This window comes from Poeciliopsis prolifica, unplaced genomic scaffold (assembly GCF_027474105.1).
Source record: "Poeciliopsis prolifica strain line A6 unplaced genomic scaffold, Auburn_PproV2 SCAFFOLD005, whole genome shotgun sequence".
Classification (NCBI taxonomy): domain Eukaryota; kingdom Metazoa; phylum Chordata; class Actinopteri; order Cyprinodontiformes; family Poeciliidae; genus Poeciliopsis; species Poeciliopsis prolifica.
This window is the reverse complement of record NW_026562380.1, coordinates 3677816-3696627: the sequence shown is the minus strand read 5'-3', so window position 1 is coordinate 3696627 and position 18812 is coordinate 3677816. Positions and strand designations below refer to the sequence as shown.

The 18812-nt window shown below is 38.9% G+C and overlaps 1 protein-coding gene across 1 annotated transcript; it reads right to left on the bottom strand.

The window, feature by feature from the left end:
* Positions 1-573: 573 nt before the first annotated feature.
* nid1a (nidogen 1a) lies at positions 574-17380 on the bottom strand. The gene is made up of 20 exons (XM_055029982.1): positions 17108-17380; positions 13250-13552; positions 11207-11433; positions 10857-11125; positions 9970-10110; positions 9630-9881; positions 8783-8983; positions 8479-8712; positions 8240-8377; positions 7298-7426; positions 6646-6789; positions 6015-6134; positions 5165-5389; positions 4670-4839; positions 4152-4278; positions 3908-4079; positions 2551-2708; positions 2348-2471; positions 1827-1939; positions 574-1092 (listed from the first exon to the last, which is right to left on the bottom strand). Exons 1-20 carry the CDS (start codon positions 17309-17311, stop codon positions 968-970), a joined length of 3576 nt encoding a protein of 1191 aa, XP_054885957.1. The 5' UTR covers positions 17312-17380; the 3' UTR covers positions 574-967.
* Between the last annotated feature and the right edge of the window lie 1432 nt (positions 17381-18812).

The following is an 18812-nucleotide window of genomic DNA, read 5'->3' as shown; positions in this document are numbered from 1 at the left end:
CTACACATTTACACCACGTATGAAAATGAATGTGGCCTTGACTATATATTCACATTCAGATATGCAATATAAGCGATATGGCATTGAATAAGCTAATGTTTTATTATGTATTTGTGTAATTGTCTTCTGAGCTGATTAGCTCATTTTATTTTATTTTCAGTTGTTACATGACCTATTCATATTTGTTATTGAGTGAATTACTTAAAAAAAATAAAATGAAATAATAGAAGTGAAGTTAAATTACTCTGTTGTGTCATTTGATATGTTGAGCACTGGAGCTGCAGAAAGGATCTTTGCATCACTAGTTTTCAAAAATAAAGGGCAGCCGCAATGGTCCCCAATTCTCACAAAGTAACCTATTAAACATGGGTAGTGATTACAGCCAGGTTGGAGTTGATTACTTATAGCGCCATCCTGCAATTTTATTTATCAAAAAAAAAAAAAAAAAAGGATTTATGGCACATAGTTTTCCAAATTCCCATACAACTGCAAAGATGTTTTAGCATGTCAATTCAACCATCGGACACATGATGGCATTGTTGCTTTGCTTATGATAAAAACGCAAAAGCCTCATAGTGGTAGAAAAACATCTATTTATTTAATAACTCGCCGGTGTGTAACGGGATTCTGCCAGCTTCACAGAGATGTTTATCCAATCAAATCAACATTGAGACCATAAAAGCTAATAAGCTTGTAGTCGGACATGACACAGTGTAACACCACTGACACCAGATGCTGCCCCAATAAACTTCACATTAAATTATGGATCCCTTGAGCTTTATTCTCAGTTTATGTGCACTCAGGAAATAATTAAACATGACAGTGTATTTTTATGTACAGAACCTATTATGGATGAGATTTTAGTGAATAGAAATGTTAAAAAGTTAACTTTTGTTCCAATTTTTTCAAAAGATTTCACAACACCGAGTGGTCCAAACAGCTGAGAACGTTCGACTCTCTGAGGATTTCAGTACTCTCTCTCCACGCAGCCCACGCTCGCTCCGTTGTCGGGACACTTGCAGGAGCGGCCCCTCGGCGTCGCTAAACAGAGGTGAGTGCAGCCGCCGTTGTTCACAGAACAGTAGTTTTGACCTGTTGAAGGAGAGCAAACATTAAAGGACACTTATTTCAATAAGAAGCCTGAATAGCACGGAGTAGCAGGAAACAGCCTCTATACATATATGAAACACATCCAAGGGAAACACATAGCAAACTCCAGATGTTGGGGGCCCACTCCCTCCACTGCACATTCCCTCGGTTTGGTCCAGCCTTTATCTAGAGGGGAGTATGAAGCCTGGTGCTTCGCTTTATCATGACTCATTCTTCCAAATAAAAAACATCGAGCTGCAAATTCCTGCTGTTACTTTAAGCTCGTTATGCATGCAAGCTATATTTCTTTTTTGTTTGTTTGTTTTTACCAGTTACGTCTTGCAGTTTGTTTTCTAACTGCAACCTCACCTTCGATCTTAGCTGAAGTTTTGTGCACATTTGTAATGGAAACATAGCTACTGATTAACTGAATTTACTAGTTAGGTAACTGATTTTATAAAGACGCATCAAAGTAATGGGGGTTTAACAGAAATGCACAGCCGAGGTAGTTAAAATCGATTTCACATGTAAAAATCAGCCGATCACCAAGGAAATCGGCACCGAAAAATTGTCTGGTTGATAAATCGGTGCACCTGTACATAAGAACATGAGTCTCAACGTGACAAAGTGTTAAAAAGATGCAGTTTGAAACGTTTTGAAGAATATAAAAGTAATCATTTGTCACATCCATTGAAAAAATGTTGCACTTTTTAAACCTTTTCAAACCGGTTTACTACCTGGAAGACACTGGGCGTAGGCCGTGGTGATCCCGTAGATGTTGGCCCGTTTCTGTGGCTGGAACTCATCCGTCTCCTTTCCAGCATATTGGTCCACTTCAACGACGGCGGCCCTGTTGTAAACACAATCAGCACGAGAGATTTCAGCAATGTGGGAAGGTCTCGGCCTGTGGGATCTTCCCAGTGTCTCCTGTTTAGTGTGTAAAGTCTGTCAAGGATGAGTAAGAGTTTGGTTTGGCTTCAGAACTGCAGTTTGTTGCAAACTGTCTGAAGTGCTCGCCTCCCCCCACAACCACCTCTCAACCTTCTTGTGTAAGGTCCTGCAGAGATCACAGAGAGGCCCCTGGTAGGACACTGGCAGATGCCTGAGCTGAGAAATTGCAAGCAGCTGTCACTTTTTAGGATTCCTCCTAACTCCTCGCTCGAAGCAACTTATCCCCAACCCCCGCTTTCTTAGCTGCAACATAAATTCAGCTAAATAGAATCTGAGCTTGAGAAACCATGAAGAAACAACTCCAAACCTTTTCCAATCAGTGTAGTAGAGGTTCTTCCCAAAGGTTGTAATTCCAAATGGGTACTGGAGTCCTTCCAGAACCGTGCTGCGCTGCGCCCGGCCAGGATTCATGCACTCCATTTTATGTGTGCCTGGAGGCAAGAGGATGACGCACAGGACTCATCCCAGAGCAGACATAAAGTGAGGGTTAGTCATATGTCTGAAGCCTACCTGCGTCCGCCCAGCACAGCAGGGAACTCTGAGAGTCGTACGTCAAGGCGTTCGGAAGGCCCAGCTCGCTCTGAACCAGCAGTCTCCTGTTGGATCCGTCCATGTAGGAGGTTTCAATCTTCGGAGCGTTACGATTCCAGTCAGCCCAGTACAAATTCCTGTTGTCAAGAGAAGAACAGTATTACAATATTTCCAACTGAATCAAATAAAGCAGATAGACTGTGTTTTTACCCAGCAATAAACAGAAAGTTGATTAATTTATACCAGAGTTGGGTAGTAATTGGTTACATTCACTTGAGTAAAATCTTGGAAAAAATGTACTTTTAAGAGTATTTTTACTATATGATGCAGTTTTTACCCTTACTTGAGTGATTTTATTAGTCTACCCACTGTGAGAAACTTTACTGAATGAAGACAAGCTTGTTTTAACTTCAAATTCACCAGATACAGATCTGCAATTTTTGTTAAAGTTTCATAAACTCATTAGGAAAAATGTTTCTTTTCAGTGATTTTATTCTTTTATTATGTTATTTACAGAAATGTTTTTATTTTGTTCCTTAAAATACCAACATTTCCACACGACTTTGTTCATATCTATTCCCTCTGATGATGTAATTTTAAAATATTACATGATTTATGTTCCGATTAGTTACTCAGTACTTGAGTAGCATTTTAGTGCTACTCTTGCTTGAGTACAATTTTTGGGTAATCTACCCATTTCTGGTTTGTATAAATCCAAGCCAGTAGCCCAGAAAAAGGTTGAAAAAACAGTAATATCCATATTCTGAGACATTTGTTTTAAAAGAATCTGCAAAGTGTCGCCTATTTTTAGTCAAATTGATTTACATTTTTCTGTGATAAAATTTGCTCCTGATATTTTGCTGGCTTGTTTGTGGCAATAATGACTTAAAAAAAGAGGTGAAAGTTGATATAACAGAGTTTTCTGTTTATCTCTGAAGTCAAAACTTGAATCTCAGACCAACTTACTCACAACTCTTTGTAGTTTTTGGAGATTATCTTTTTTCCACAATGTTTGGAGTAGTCAGGCTTATTTTTGAGCAAATTAACTAGATTTTAAACAATGTTTCTGAAACATCACTAACTCTTATTTAACAATTAATTTTATAAGAGCCTCTTATTTTTAGATCTCAAATATGTCTTCAACAAAAATAAGACACTGCTATGTTGTCTTATTTTTTATGTGGGGTTTTGTTTTGTGCACCATTTGAAATGAGTTTTTTTAGATAAAAATGTTGGTCAAAAATTTCACAATCCTAAATTTTTTTAACACATCCAAGAGGCTGGTGTTTAGTAATATCTGGAAGATATTAAGCTTTTTATTTTAAGAATTACACACCCATTGATGGGGTCAGTGACAATAGCTCGGGGGTTTACGAGATCTGTATCTACGAGGACTCGACGCTGAGTCCCGTCCAGAGACGCCACCTCAATGCGATTGGCCACGGAGTCGGTCCAGAACATCGTTCGACTCATGTGGTCAACGGCAATCCCTTCAGGGCTGCTCAAATCTGCAAGAATACAAATTTACTTTATTTCAAAGCAGTCTCTTAATGTGTTGAAGTACAAGGAAGCAGAAATACCTGATGTGATGACAGCAGTGGGTTCTCCTCCATCTATGCTAGCCTTGTTAATCGAAGGAGGTGAAATTTCTGTCCAGTAAATCATTTTCCCCATGCAGTCGTAGGCCACTCCAATGATTACCTTCCCCTGTGGATGGGTCAACAAACAACATTTTTAAGAGTGTTTGTTCTCAGAGTCGGGAGCAGATGTGCGTCTAGACACAAACGATTTGAGTAAAAAAAAATCCAGTGCGGGCCACTGAGCCAAACTTCAGTCCAGCTGGTTGAAAACATCTCAAACTGATGTTAATCATTAGAGCGGATAGAGTTGCCATGTGACTCCAATAAAAATGTAAGTCCTAAATACAAGGAGCAGACGGGAGTCTGACAGAAAGACAGCAAAATCTTTGACCCAAGATTCAGTGACTGTATCAAGAAATAATTCCTGTTCTGTTGGTTAAACTAAACATTTTAAACATCTTGACTGTTTAGAACTGGATCTTAGACTTATGAGGGAACATTTTATGGAAGAAACTTACAGGAAGATGGAGGACAGCCTTGGCATCTTGCTTTCTCATATTGTAAGCTTCCAAAGGGATGTGATCTATTCTGCCGCTCTGGGCAAACAGGAGGTGTGTCCCTGGGGGCAAAACCACATCGGGTCGAGGTCGGGGTCCAATGGGTGGAGCCTCAGTGCCATGAGGGAGACCTGACGAAGTAAAAAAAAATATAGAGTCAATTCAATGGACCTTAATCAAACTCTAAGGTCGGAAGATTCGGTTTGATTGGGGACCAAAGTTGCAACATTTGCTGCATTTTCAGCTGCTGTGGTTCGCTTTCACACTGAACTGAGTCAAACCAACCAGACCAATTGAAAAATCTGTTCCCCCAATTGCCTGTGGTGGCTCTGCACCAAGAACTACTGAAGGAAACAACATGAAAAAGACCAGCGCAACTTCTTTCTTCACAAAATGTAAACAGAGTTAGTGTTAATCCACCCTTCATAGCTGATTTGGGAGCAGCCATTTACTTACAGTAAGGTTGGCTGCCATCGTCTGTGCGAGTCCCAGGGATCTCTTGTCCATTTCGATCCACACACCAGCACTCCCCAGAGCTACTGAAGCACTGAACGGGCCGATAATCGCCATTTTCGTCACACTCAGGGATGAACTGTCCAACAGGTCGGGGTCCACGTGGATTGAAGCTGGTCTGACCTAGAAGGCGTTCTCTGTGGTCCTCACACTGGGTTTTGGTACGCTCTGAATGTAGAATAAAAGGAATCAGACCTCCAAGTAGCAACAGACCACTTCTGAAAAACTCCCCTCTCTGCCAGAAGTATAAAATAACCTCAATAAATCTATTACCAAGAACAGAATAGATGAAACCTTTTAACTATTTCACCTGAATAAATATACAACAGATATGAACTAGGGGTGACTACAGTGTGACTCAGTTAAGGAATAGCAAATAGAGCTGATTTTTATCTCCAGTGACTTTTCACTCAAAACCAGTAACTAAAATGGGCTAAACACTGGGGGGTTTTCTTGTCCCCGAGGATCTTTGTTGGCTTTAATGGCCCGTATTTTTTTGAAAGTAGGCTGACAGGAAAGGGGGGAAGACATTTCTGTCGAACCCACGACAGCCACATTGAGGATTAAGGGCTCCATAGGTGGGTTTTGCGAAACCACTACGCCACCACAGTTAAGGGTTTTCATGGACACCTCTCATTTCTGTTGCTGGGAATAAACTAAAATTAATTTCTTGACCAACAAATTAACATTATTTAGCATTTTTTGCTTAAAATGGGATGTGGCTCATGAGTGCTCTCAATTTGGTGAATTTAGTAAAAAGTTTGGACACCTCTGGTGTAAATCATAGACTCACCTGAGGAGCAGTATAAACCGTCTCCGCTGTAACCCGGCCTGCACTGGCAGATGAATGAACCCTGTGTGTTTGTGCACAGCGCGTTCTGATGGCACCTGCTCTGCTGGCATTCGTCTATGTCTTCAGGAAAAAGATGAAAGAGTGAGTGAGGCAAAAGGAGCAGCGTAACTCATAGAGCAAACTTCAAAATGGGCTTTCAAGCGGTTCTGCACTGCATGCAGCACAATATGAGGTCCTATTGTTTTGCTACATTGACATAATATTGCACTGTTTCACATGCAGCATGTGAAATAGAAAAGACCTTCATTGGAAAATGTGTTGTCTGGGTGCAACAAGGTTTGCAAGCTTATCTATACACAAACATCACAGCGAGGTCACTATTCTGCAAATAAAGTCAAAGGTTTTTTTTTCCATATTTAGAGTTTCCAAAGCCTCTTAGAAATATATGAGATTTTTAACTTAGCATACCTCAAATTCAACTGAATCTATTATAAAATGTTTAAATAAATTATAATTCTGTCTTACGCCGCTTTATAGTTTTGATTTCCAGCAAATTAAAGGTGTTTAGAAATTTGGATCGTTGACGTGCAACTTTATTAGCTACTTCCAAAAAGCTAACACTCTCTCCTACCACGGCAAGATCTCCCATCTCCTGCGAACCCTGGGAGGCAGGTGCAGATGTAAGAGGAACCTCCATTGTAGCTGCACTGAGCTCGCTCAGGGATGTCACAGTTATGCGTCTCTTCCTCACAATGGTTCACTGGTCGATCAACCTCTGTGGAAGGAAAGAAATAAAAAAAAAGAGATTGTGAATGATATTAACTTCAAAAACCCGTTGAGGAGATTCAGCTCAACATGCTGCATGTCTTTGTACATTCATTTGGTTCTTAAAAAACAGCACAAGTGCTTAGAAAAACTAAAACGCGAGACAATGATTATAGCTCCACCCAAAACTCTTGTTTCACTTCACTGAACAACAAATTCCAGAATTAGAAATAGCTTTATCCCTCATTTGGCTTTGATTTTGATTCATTTCATTTAGGGAACATTTATAAATTGTGTCACATCCTTTCCTATACCAAGTCAGAGAAAATTATTGCAGCATCCTTGCTATCATATTTAGATAACTATAAGATTCTATTGAATTTACCATCTAGTAAATCATCTTTCAAGCTGTTCAAAATGCTGCTGCCAAACTACTTGATTTCATGTTTATATCTGAAACAAACACTAAGTGATGTTTATGGTATGTTCTTTGAAAGTAAAGAGATTAGGCCACTCACCAATGCATGTCCGTCCATCAATACCGAACTGATACCCTTCATCACACTCACAGCGAAAAGTCCCAGGCTGATTGTTGCAAATTGAGTTAGGTCCACAGATCTGAGGATTTTCTCTGCACTCATCGATGTCTGGCAAAGACAACAGGCTCTTATCACTTCCTAATTATTCCCAAGAAAATCTGACTTCTGAAATCTGCATTTATGAAATCCGTCTGTTTTTCTGTCGGATGTTGCATGATGAAAGAGAAAAACTTGATGAGATTTGGTCATTTTCTCAAGATAGCATCTGTCTGAAACACTTCCTTCCTCTCTCTACTGTGCCTTTTTCCTGTTTGCTCTTTCATGTATGAGACTTTTGGTTGTATGGAGGAAATTGTGACCACGCTGGACATGTCAAAGGGGATTCAATACATTGGATAGCCCCTGTTAAGTGGCACAATTGTCCTGTCCCACAGGAGGAAAGTTTGAATTACCATAATAGTGGGTCTGGAAAAGATATGAGAAGTGTGTGATTCACAGCGAAACCATCATATGAACTTTTTCTATATTTGGTCACATTACGGTTATGAAATTTCAAAGCGTTATTAGCTTCTGTTATACATTTTTATGATGTATTTTATTCTGAAGTTTCTGTTTTAATATAAAAAAATGGCTTTTGATGTATTTTCCTTCCTTTAAAATGTGGTAAAATAACTATTTGATTACTGTAAATTGCAGATTGTTAATGAAAATGTTAACACAGTAGTAGACAAGAAAATAAAAGACAAAATGAGGAAATTATAGTAACTGGACTTGATTGAGGGCAACAAGAGTAAAAGAGGACAACCATTTATCTTACCCTTTCAGATGTATATTCTACTTTGTTTATATATAATGCATGAAAACACATAAAAATAGAATTGCAGAGATTATGCTGATATATTTCATTAAGACCAGTCTCACCATAACATGTACGCCCATCACCATTAAATCCTGAGGCACACTGGCAGGTGAACTCATTTCCTTGACTGGGTCGGCAAATGGCATTGGTATCACAGCCATGTCTCCCAGTAAAACATGGGTTCTCTTCTGGTTCCCCGCCTGACAATGACAATTTATAAGCCAATTTTATTGGAGAAGAACAAAAACAAAACTTAATCTTTTGTGGAAGTCTCTTTTATGCTGACGCTTTGTGCCCTTACCATTGACATCTCCAATCTTGTTGCTCATGGCCAATCGGAGGAGCTGGTTTGGAGCGTCATACAGAGCGAAGACCTGATCCACGCTTAGCAGCTGTGTAGGCTTCATGTCCCTGGAAACCTCGCCATGCTGGCAGCCCTGGAAGGAAATGGTCTGGCGCCATTGAAACCTCCTGTTTTCACTGGTTCCTTCGGGGAAAACCAGCTTGTAGTTCTGAGTGGAGGATGAGGTGATCACTGAAACATAAAATACCCTGATAAGTAAATACAATAAAGACATCCTGAAGCTTCAGACTCTGTGTCTTACGGTTGCTGCTGTACTGGTAGATTTCTGTGTAAGGCTCAGACTGGATGGAAGTGCCTGGAGGAACCTCAGGGACCTGGCCGTTCAGGGTGGTGGTCACCACAAGGTGGTCCTGTTCGTCCGTCCCTTTAAACTCCTGTCTGATAGTTAGCTTCTCGTTCCCAGGTAGAAAGGTCACTTCAGCCTGTCGGGTGAACTCTCCCCCTACAGAAAACAGCAAAATTTAAGATCCTGACCATAGAAACATTATAATCCAGCTGGTAAGTGAGTTAAACTACAACGCAATCGCAAATGTTATTCCTTTTTCTAGTTTCATGGCATTAAATTCTTGTTGAAAAAGTAATTTGATTACTGATCACTCCTTGAAAATGTAACAGATTAGGTGTGAAAAGATCAATCTCCTCCACCTCCTCCCTGCGCAACTGAAGAAAAGCACCACTTCCCACCAAAAACAACCAATCAGAGCCAGGAGGAGGGTCTTAGCGCTCTCAATCAATCTCATGTTGTTGCTAAATGTTCTAATGGCAGAGAAACAACTAATTGTTACAGAAATATCATATATGAGCTGAACAGGTTGTGTAATATGATATCTGTGATTAACAGTGCTAAGACCCACCTCGTGCCTCTAAGCCATTCAGTTAGGACTGAATGGTTCAGTGCTAACGAGAACTCTGACTTCTACCACTGGGAGAAGGTGGTAGATTATCTGACTCATCCTGTACTCTTCTGACATAGTGACAGTTTCAACATACATACTCCAGCTTTAATCTGATTATTAGATTAAACATAGCAACACGTTGAAAAATGAATCGTAGAGTAACTCAATGTCAGAACTGATATCACTACTCACCAATAAGGCTGAAGCCGTTCTTAAATCCAGGCTGCTCAAGAGCAAACGCCCAGCCGATCACACCACTGATGGCCGACAATGGCATCAACGACGGCCCCAGAGCATCAGGAATGTCGCTGATGGCAACATAGGATCGGCCGTCGTTCACCACCACATACGAGTGGAGGTCCTTGCTGCTGAACTCCACTGGAGACTGAGAGTTGCCCACAAACACCCTCCCATTGACTTTACCATTCATTCTTTGTGGCTTTCCTGTAAAAAAAAAAACAAAAAAAAACTAATTGTTTATTGAATGTTCTCACTGTTATCATGTTTTATAATTTCAGCAGTGAAAGCGTACCCTCTGCCACACACTGCAGTCCATTTCCATAGTAGCCGGGTCTGCAGTGACAGCAGAATCCACTGGCATAATCTCTGCAGTCTGCAAACTGGGAGCATTTATTTCTGTTGTTGGCACATGTCCCAAGGTTGTACGAAAACACTGAGAATGAAGAATTAAAACAAAGCTAAGATTTCACAGATAAATACTAATAGTTTAATAAAAACATTTTTCATTAGAAAAGGTTTCCCACAGAGGTGTGTATTTGAATTTCTGCTGTTTTAATAGACAAATAAACACTAAACACTATTCTATTGGAATTCTTTTTTTTTTTTTTTTTTGATAAATTAAAGTAGAACATTATTGTGAACTGGAAGGAAAATTACATTTGTGTTTCAATTACAGAAATATAAATCTGATTAAAGTTGGTTTGCAAATGTATTCAGATGGTTATTACCTGAGTATCCTAAATAACAGACAGTTAGCAAAAAAATAAATGAGTGAATCAGTAATTTAATCTTAGGCCTGTTATGGCACATCATTCTGACACCATACAGAATTTGAATAAGGTAAAAGTGAAACGATGCCACTTTCGAAGTTCTGAGAATTACATATTCACACAAAAAGAAGGGTTTTAATAGCTTAAAAGCAAAATATAAGTATTTTTAGTATAGTTGTGCTTAATTACTGCTCTGAATGGCCTGTTTTAGAGTCAATACTCCAGTTCATTCAAACACTAAATTAGTTGACAATTATTTCAACAATGGATTAGTCACAATTAATGTCCTGGATTTATTTTAGAGCTCTGGCAGTTAACTACTTCCATAGGTAAAGCATGTAAATATGAAGTTATGTAGTTGTAATGTGACAAAATGAGAATGAAATTCTGTTTTTCTGCGCAGACTCACCATCTACATTTATCTCTGAGTCATCGACCACAACTACTTCAGGGTTCTGCGGCTGATGTGGCTGGTATGGCAGAGGAAGGATCTCAAGGACCTGAAACTGTCCAGCGTCTGGAACAATGCGAGCAGATTTCTGCTGTCTTTCGTGCTCCAAAACCGGCAGCGGAGCCTCTGGCGGCAGATCGGTGACTTCCCCAGGAGCAACGTTGGAAAAATGGGGAGACGTTCCGATTTCATAGACCCAAACACCACGCATGCCAGAGTTTGTCTCCCTGTGAGAGTAGACGATATAAGTGAGTCTGCAAGATGGACAAGGCAGTGAAACAGTGATTTTTTTTGGAACAGATTCTTACTCTGCCAATGCCCTGACAGAAGTCTCCTCATCCTTGCTGATGCGGTAATATTGTCCCTGACTCCAAAACAGAAATTTTCGGACCAAACCTTTGCTGAAGCCAGAATGCATGATCACATCACTGTCTCCTACTGGGGTGGATAAAAACTGAACTCCATCCCTGGCGTAGAGGAGAATTGCATATGAGGCAGTCTCCAGGGAGGCGAGAACCAGCTGGAAGGTGTTTCTCTAAGCAAAAGAAATGCAAGAAAGGGTGTTAATGTTTCGCTCCAACAAAGCCGAGTAAAAAATAAGCCCTCGACGATTGAGAAAGGAGTGCTAACTGGAAACGTGGACTCATTTGAGTTTTTATTTTACCCAATTGCTAACTTTTGTCAATGTGCCAATATAATGCTATGAAGCTTACCAGAAATTGCAGGACCTTCAAACAACCATCCGGCACTGCTAAAAGAGAATATTCAAACAAGATGGCTGCTAATGTTATTTCAATATTTGGAGGCATGGCCAACATGGACTGAACGGCGGTGGGGCTCGTAAAGCATGGCTTCTTGTTTATGTTTTTAGGATGCTTTATAATAATAAATAAAAAAACACTACTTTTTCTTTGAAGTTGGATTGCAAGGGTCTCTGTTGCTCTGAGCGTTTCACTGGCGGAGCAGATTTATTCCTAAAAGACATGTTTATAGAAAATAGGTTTACAGTTTATGCAGTTAAAGCCAGACCAATCACACTGCTGGCACCTCTGTGCGTTGTCTCTCATGCTGCAGCAGCTGGATATCTTAGGTTTACCTCAGCGCGGATCCCGCACACCCCCCTTTTCACTCAAACTGGACACAAGCTGACCTGATATTTACATCAACCCCCTGTGAGGAACTATGTTTCTTTCCAGAGTGTTTGATCAAGGTAGGAGTTTAAACCCCACCGCGTGCAGCTTTATAGCAAGTCGCGCTTTCAGAGGATGATTTATATTTGTGGACAAAGAATTTGTGTGGCTTTTACATCTCAACATGCTGCCCAGCATCTCTATGCTGATGAAGTTTATGCATGTGTTCCTGGTTGGTCGAACCAGCCTTAACCATCTTGCAGGTTCAGCCCGGTGAGGAGCTTTGCGCTCTCCTCGTTGTCACACATCACGCTGGTTTTATACTTTATTATTATTTTTAGTATTATTTTTCCAGTTACGCAGCATCAAACCCTACCAAATGCTTTGTCCACTTAGTCAGCCAGAGTTAATGTGTGCAGCTGCGCGCAGATCTGAGAAATTTGTTCCATAAACTGGACCAACCAAAACAGTTTCTGTGTCCCCTTGTTAAAAACTCATCAGACACAAATGGAAGAGTAACTAAAGCCAAATTAGCAGCATCAAATTAAATCTCCTGTTGTTACGCATCTCTGAGCAGTGCAGCGGGTTTAACTCATGCAGGGCCGGTCTAAGGCTGTCTGAGGCCTTGAGCTGAATTTGACTTAGGGGCCCCTCTTGCTGCCAAAACAGGAGCACCTCTAACAACTTCTAGGTTAGATTTAGTGAAATATGGGAGAGGTGGAGAAGTGTAATTGGCCAACCTAAAAAGCAATAAGTCATTTCAGTTTAATAGTTTGTATTTGTGAACAAACTGCTCAAACTCAAATATTAAACTCAAAGCATCAGATTGCTGCTATTGTAACAAAACAATTTAGCTATGAATATTATTGTTTGAATTTTTACAAAGTAAACTTGCTTTAAAATCTTGCATATACATATTAATATTAAACAATTTAAAATATTTTAATTATCTATGCTGAAAACATTAAATCAAATTTAGCAGCATTGATAATCTCAGTAAATAAATATTACATTTATGTATGTGTGGTCTGTGTTAAAATATTAGCATTTATGGGGCCCCTGAAGCCCTGGGGGCCTGATGGGGCTGCTGACTTCATTTGGATTAAACAAAAGTGCAAATAATTGATATTCATTTTAATTGTGTTATTGATTTGTTGTGGGTTCGGCACACGGCTAAGTTAGCTCCACCACAGATAAACTGCAGAACCGTTTGACGCTCACCTTCTTCTCGATGCCATCTCCTCTGGTTTGGGGTTCATGAGCGGCGACGTCCAGCCAGGTGATCACCACGGCAGCTGTAGGATTGACCTCATCGTCTTCCGGGAAGGCCCTGTTGATGTGCTCAGCAGCCCGACGCAGAACATCCGGACTGGAGTCCTGACGGAAGAAAACTCTCCCCACACCATCGCTTGTGTCCAAATCCCCCTGCAGAGCTGCGATCATGCCAAATTTGGGAGGCATTTTACTGAGGTATGTCGACTCGCTTGTTGGTTCTGCTGTAGCGACAAAACCGTTGGTGTTGATCTGAAATTAAAGGAATAAAATGGCAGCTTGGATATAAAGAAAAATATGAGCGACAGTCTGATTAAACTTTCAAAATTATGTAGCTTTATGTTATTAAAGCTAAAGTTTAGTCAGTAATACTTTTATAACAAATTTATGTCAGATCATGAGTTATTGGTTTAATGTCAAGTTGTCATAACAAAGATATTTTGAATAATGTCAACTTTGTACAAAGGGTCATGATTTACCGAATGACACTTCATAAATATCCATGAAGACTTACTCATGTTCATTACAGCTGTTATGTCATGTTTATGGTGATGTCATGACAGTCTTATTCACAACCCGCCAAATAAAGTGTTACCAGTCCTTTTAACCTTGTTTGCATAAACGTTAATTTGTCTTGCTAAAAACAAACACTCATTATCCAAGTACATTAGATGTAAAACAGCCTTTTGGCTAATTCTGGAGCATTTACAAAAATGTTAATAAATGTGCTTTGTCCCAATCAAATAAATTAGAGTTAAACATTTTCCAAACTCATTAGACCATAGTTGTTTTCCATCCAAAGAGTTATATTTGACCCCACTACTACAAAATAAAACTCACCTAGAGCCCCCAAAATCCTCTCTTTTAAATATGTACGACATAAAATGTTTTACTCTGAAAGCTAACACAATTAAATTAAATGTAATTATGAAAAAAGCAATTCTATAGAATGAGATATGCCATTTTTAAAAATATAGGAAATGAAGAAAGATGGAGAATATAGTTTGATGGTAGTGACTTTTAAAAGCCTGTTGTAGACATTGAAAGCAGATATTGCTTAAGAACTTATGGAAAATCCCCAAAAATTAACATTTTGCGTTGCATTTTGGCTTAGGGGTAGCTTTACTCTAATGATTCAAAAGAGCTATCCTTCTGAATCATTACAAGGATGAACAAACAACACATTTAATATTGTGTTTACACGCTTACTGGTATAATGGGAGCACATGTGAAGGCTTAGAAACAGTAGGATTATATCAAAAACATCCTTCCAGACAAAAAGAGAACAAGAAAACTCTTCATTGGAAAGGTTGTGCTGTTTCCTGTCCCCTGAAGAACAGCCCCAAAGAGCATAAAGATAGGATACTAATCGTCATTACAGAAACTTCCTGCCAAACTGGGAAAACAATCAGCGATTGTCATCTTACAGATGTGGACCAGAGAGCGCGAGGGAAAAAGCGAGATCTTTATAGATAACTGTCAACATATGTTAAACCTTGATAAAATGCAAATTACACTCATAAGGAGATGATAACCACCCCCAACCTGATTACAAAAGACAATTTTGTTTAACCATGTCTGCACTGAAACCGCTGGGAAACAGTTAACTCCCACAGGGCGCAGACAGTTCAGAGCAGACTGTGTCGTAAATGAAAAACAGAGCTCTTTAAAGGCTAGCTGCAGCTGGGAGGCAAGGCTGCGGTGAGCAATGCAGCCGGGAGTCATCCTAAAAAAAATAAATAAATAAATAAATCAGTTTCAAGCTAATGCGTAAACCACAGCTTTTTGACTGTACATGTTTAATTAAAGTTAGCTACACTGCTAAATATGAAAATTATAGTGAAAACCTCTAAATGGCAATGGTAAGAAAATCAAAGCAACAAAACCAAATTTCTATAATAGATATAGCTGCTCAGGGGTTCCCCCAGTGAATCATAAGCCTGGCGGCCCGCCAGGCTTCACCTGTGCCCCTACCAGGCTAAGTACTGCTTGTTTATTTTAGATTTTTTTTTTTTTTTTATGTTTGCATTTTTTAAGACTTTGTAGTTGGTGTTCAGGGGTTAATCTTCCAATCTTTTCAAATTTTCCGTCGACTTTAATCATTTTCAACTCAAAATCTCAGCAGGCCGCTGGATGTATAACTTCTCTAACGCCCAAACACCAGGCGCAGCAAGTTTTCTGGAGGAAACCTAATTCACACAATTTACTGAAATTATTATGGTCAACTGTTGAAAAAAGGACATTAAGATAAAATCTATATGTTCAAATGATATCAACAGGAGAAAGTTATATTACAATTAAAAGTAATTAATAGTATAATTGTTAATTGTTTTTACAGCTTTAATTTGCTTGAATCAGTCACCCAAAACATACTTTAATTCACACAGATACAGGATGTTAAGATGTTGCACATCAATTTTTAAAGCAAACATTTAGATTTTGCAACTTCTTGAACAATAATATAATTAAATAATGAGATACAGTATATGATCACATATATTATTAATAGCAATATCTGGAGCAGCATTAACCCTTTACTAAGTCATTTTTGGGGTGTATAAGAAACTGAGGGATTGTTTCAACAAGGAAAGTAATGTGGAATACACCAATCACAGATTTTTATCTGTACATATTTATTTAAAGTTAGAATTACGACGAGTCCAACACACTGAAATGGCACTCAGCAAGGAACAAACCAGTTCTCCAAAACCAAAATAAAAATCCAGATTAGTCTGCAAATGCTCTAAGGGTCAAAAAACTGATATTTGGAGATGTATTCCGTGACTAGATTAAATAAAAACTAATCAATGTATATATGTAGTTCCTTCAAACTAACTAGAAGTTTAAAGGAACAAACTTCAAGGAAAGTTGTGGGAGGTGTGACAATGGGCTTTATAAAGTTGTTGAGGGGCAACCTGTCAAATTTTGCATAAATTGATCTTTTAAAAAAACAATAACTCAAAGCATATCAGAAAATTTGTTACAGTCACAACTTTCTAAGTGGTCACCACCAAACCCTCACCTCTGTCTCTGGCTTCCTAAACATTAGACTCAGGTCATGCAGTTTCAAAAGTAATTATACCAGTTAGAACATGTCTGTACACTTCTGACTTTGAAAGATGTCTTAGAGAAATTTAAAATTGATTTTATTGTTTGTTATTTAGCAAAAGATTAAATATCGGAATAAGAAAAATAATCACGTGCCTCTGTGCATAAGCTGTATGTAAACATCTGGTTTCAGCTGTAACGCCTTGGAGATTAACACGTTACAGGATTTGGCCGTTTTGGCGCCTCGCTGCGCAGCACAATTAAAACAGATGTTTTACACATCAGATTCAGAGGGGCTGCTTGTTCGACCAAATGGCTCGTTTCCTTTTAGAAATAACTGGAGGGGAGGGGGAAGATAATTTAAAGGAAGGTTTTGAATAGAATCGGTTCAAGAACACATTTTTGACATACCAAGGTTTTATGCAACTTGAACTGATCACTGGATCTTTTTTGGGGGAGTTGGATAACAAACTGTGATTGTTGCCCCTTATGTAAACAGTAACATGATAAGCTCAAGAGAAGCGGATTTCACCAGTCAGAGAAGGCGCAATGAAAAGTAAATCGATGTTCCGAAATGTTTACGGTCGACAGAAAAAGCACAAATCACCGGGAAAATTTTTTTAAACTTCCAAGAATTGCTAATGGATGTGCCTTCTGTTTGGATTATGCGCAATTACGCAAAAAAAGACTGCCAATCTGGTTGACTTCTAACCTCCGATTTGAATATGTTTTAGCGCGATGAATTACTGGTTTACTTACGAAAATGCTGTCGAAAGTGCCATCATAAAAAAACACGGGCTTGTTGAGTGGGAGGCGGTGGGTCTGGTCATTCCCTGATTCTAGTGACTGATCTCCTGCGCCGGGACCGAAGGCGAAAAACTCTTCTCGTCTTACGCTCTGCACCGATGCCATAAATCCGACAAAACTCGCCCAAAGGAGCCATTCTGGCTTTACCCAACTCATCGTTCCAGTTTCTGAAGCAACAGAGCGGCCAGTCCTGTGTTTTAGGGAGGACTGATGAGCTGTTGGGTCACGTATGGAGTCCTAAGGAGGGGGCGGAGAGCTGCGGAGCGCGTCAAACTCTGAGAACAGCTTTGGTTTAGTTGTCTATTCAAGATCTCCTATAACAAGCTGCTTTTGGAGCTAAGTTGAGATTTTCAGACGCATCTTATCATCAGAGAAGTTATTTGTTTTAATGCAAGTGTAAGTCATGTTTTTCACCGATTCATCCCACGCAGTGTGATATTTATTAGAAACGGATGTTCTAGATCCGGCTTTATCTTAAATGTTCTCAAGAGAATCTATTGATAACCCCCATTAAACTGTAAAATACTAATAAATAGTTGTCTTAGCATTATTGATTATCTTTGCACATTGATCTGTTCCTCTAGAACTTTGCGATTGTTTTTGTATGTATTTATTTATTGCAATCAAAGTCGCAGATTTATGACCCTAATTTAGAAACATTTGCAAGAAATTTACCAGTATTTTTGCGCGTATGTATGACAGTAAATGTGATAAGAAAAGCCTGCGGCAGCTGTATCGTGAAAGTGAGAGATAGTGCCAACTACAGGTGAGAGTTAGTATAACTGAAGCCATGCATTAGCGGGAGAAGGAATCTTTTGGTCTGAGAATATCTGCGATCCCTGAATCGCGGAAAACCGGCGGGTCAGATCTATGTAATTTGGCGTCTGTAGGGCCACATTTAAAGCTGTGTCAGGCTAGATTTTATCTAAATTCTGACTCGGGTTTTAACAAAAATAATTCCAAGAAAAAAACCAAAAGCACCTAGTGGTCAGACATTTGATGATAAATCAAGCTTAAATATTAAAAGTATCAATATTGATATTGGTATCTGAAATTTTGGCTCTCTCTTTACTTGGTATTGAATTCATACCAAATTATGCATTACTGCATCTACTGAACAAAATGACTTCTTCGTGGTGTTTATATTTTTATTTAATTGTTGAACATCTTATTCTTAGCATTTGGAAAAGATACAAAATAATAAACAAGTTTTAAGATTTTACCTGACTTTTTTCTTTTTCATTTTTTTCCATGATGCCAAAATGATTTTGGTAAAAAATCACAACCTCTTTCTTTCCAAAAGATGTTTCAGGCAAAAAAAATAAAAAATAATGATAATAATAAATCCTTCTGGCAAAAAATGACTTAGTTCATTATTTTAAAAACCTTACAAATCTGTAACATCACTGGGTTATCACAAGTTGTTTAAAGGTTCAGTGATTCTTCAAACAAAGTCCCAACCAAGCGTTAATTGCAGAAGCTGTGTAGTAAAAAAAACATTTTTTATTGATCTTATTTAATATTCTAGCTTGGATTTTCATCCACTGAATGCCAGAATAGTCAAAAATCACAAAAGTAAACACTCAAAATATGTTACTCTGTGCACAGATGTATGGTTTCCTGGTTTTTTATGTGCTTTGGCATTCAGTTTAACTAC

Bases quoted from the DNA above. Each gene is read 5' to 3' on its own strand.
- nid1a (XM_055029982.1), bottom strand. From the start codon at position 17,311: ATGAGTTGGGTAAAGCCAGAATGGCTCCTTTGGGCGAGTTTTGTCGGA. The intron at 8,713-8,782 runs GTAAGACACAGA...TTTATGTTTCAG, and splicing joins CTACCAGTACAGCAGCAACC to TGATCACCTCATCCTCCACT. The intron at 4,080-4,151 runs GTATTTCTGCTT...GTATTCTTGCAG, and splicing joins CACTGCTGTCATCACATCAG to ATTTGAGCAGCCCTGAAGGG.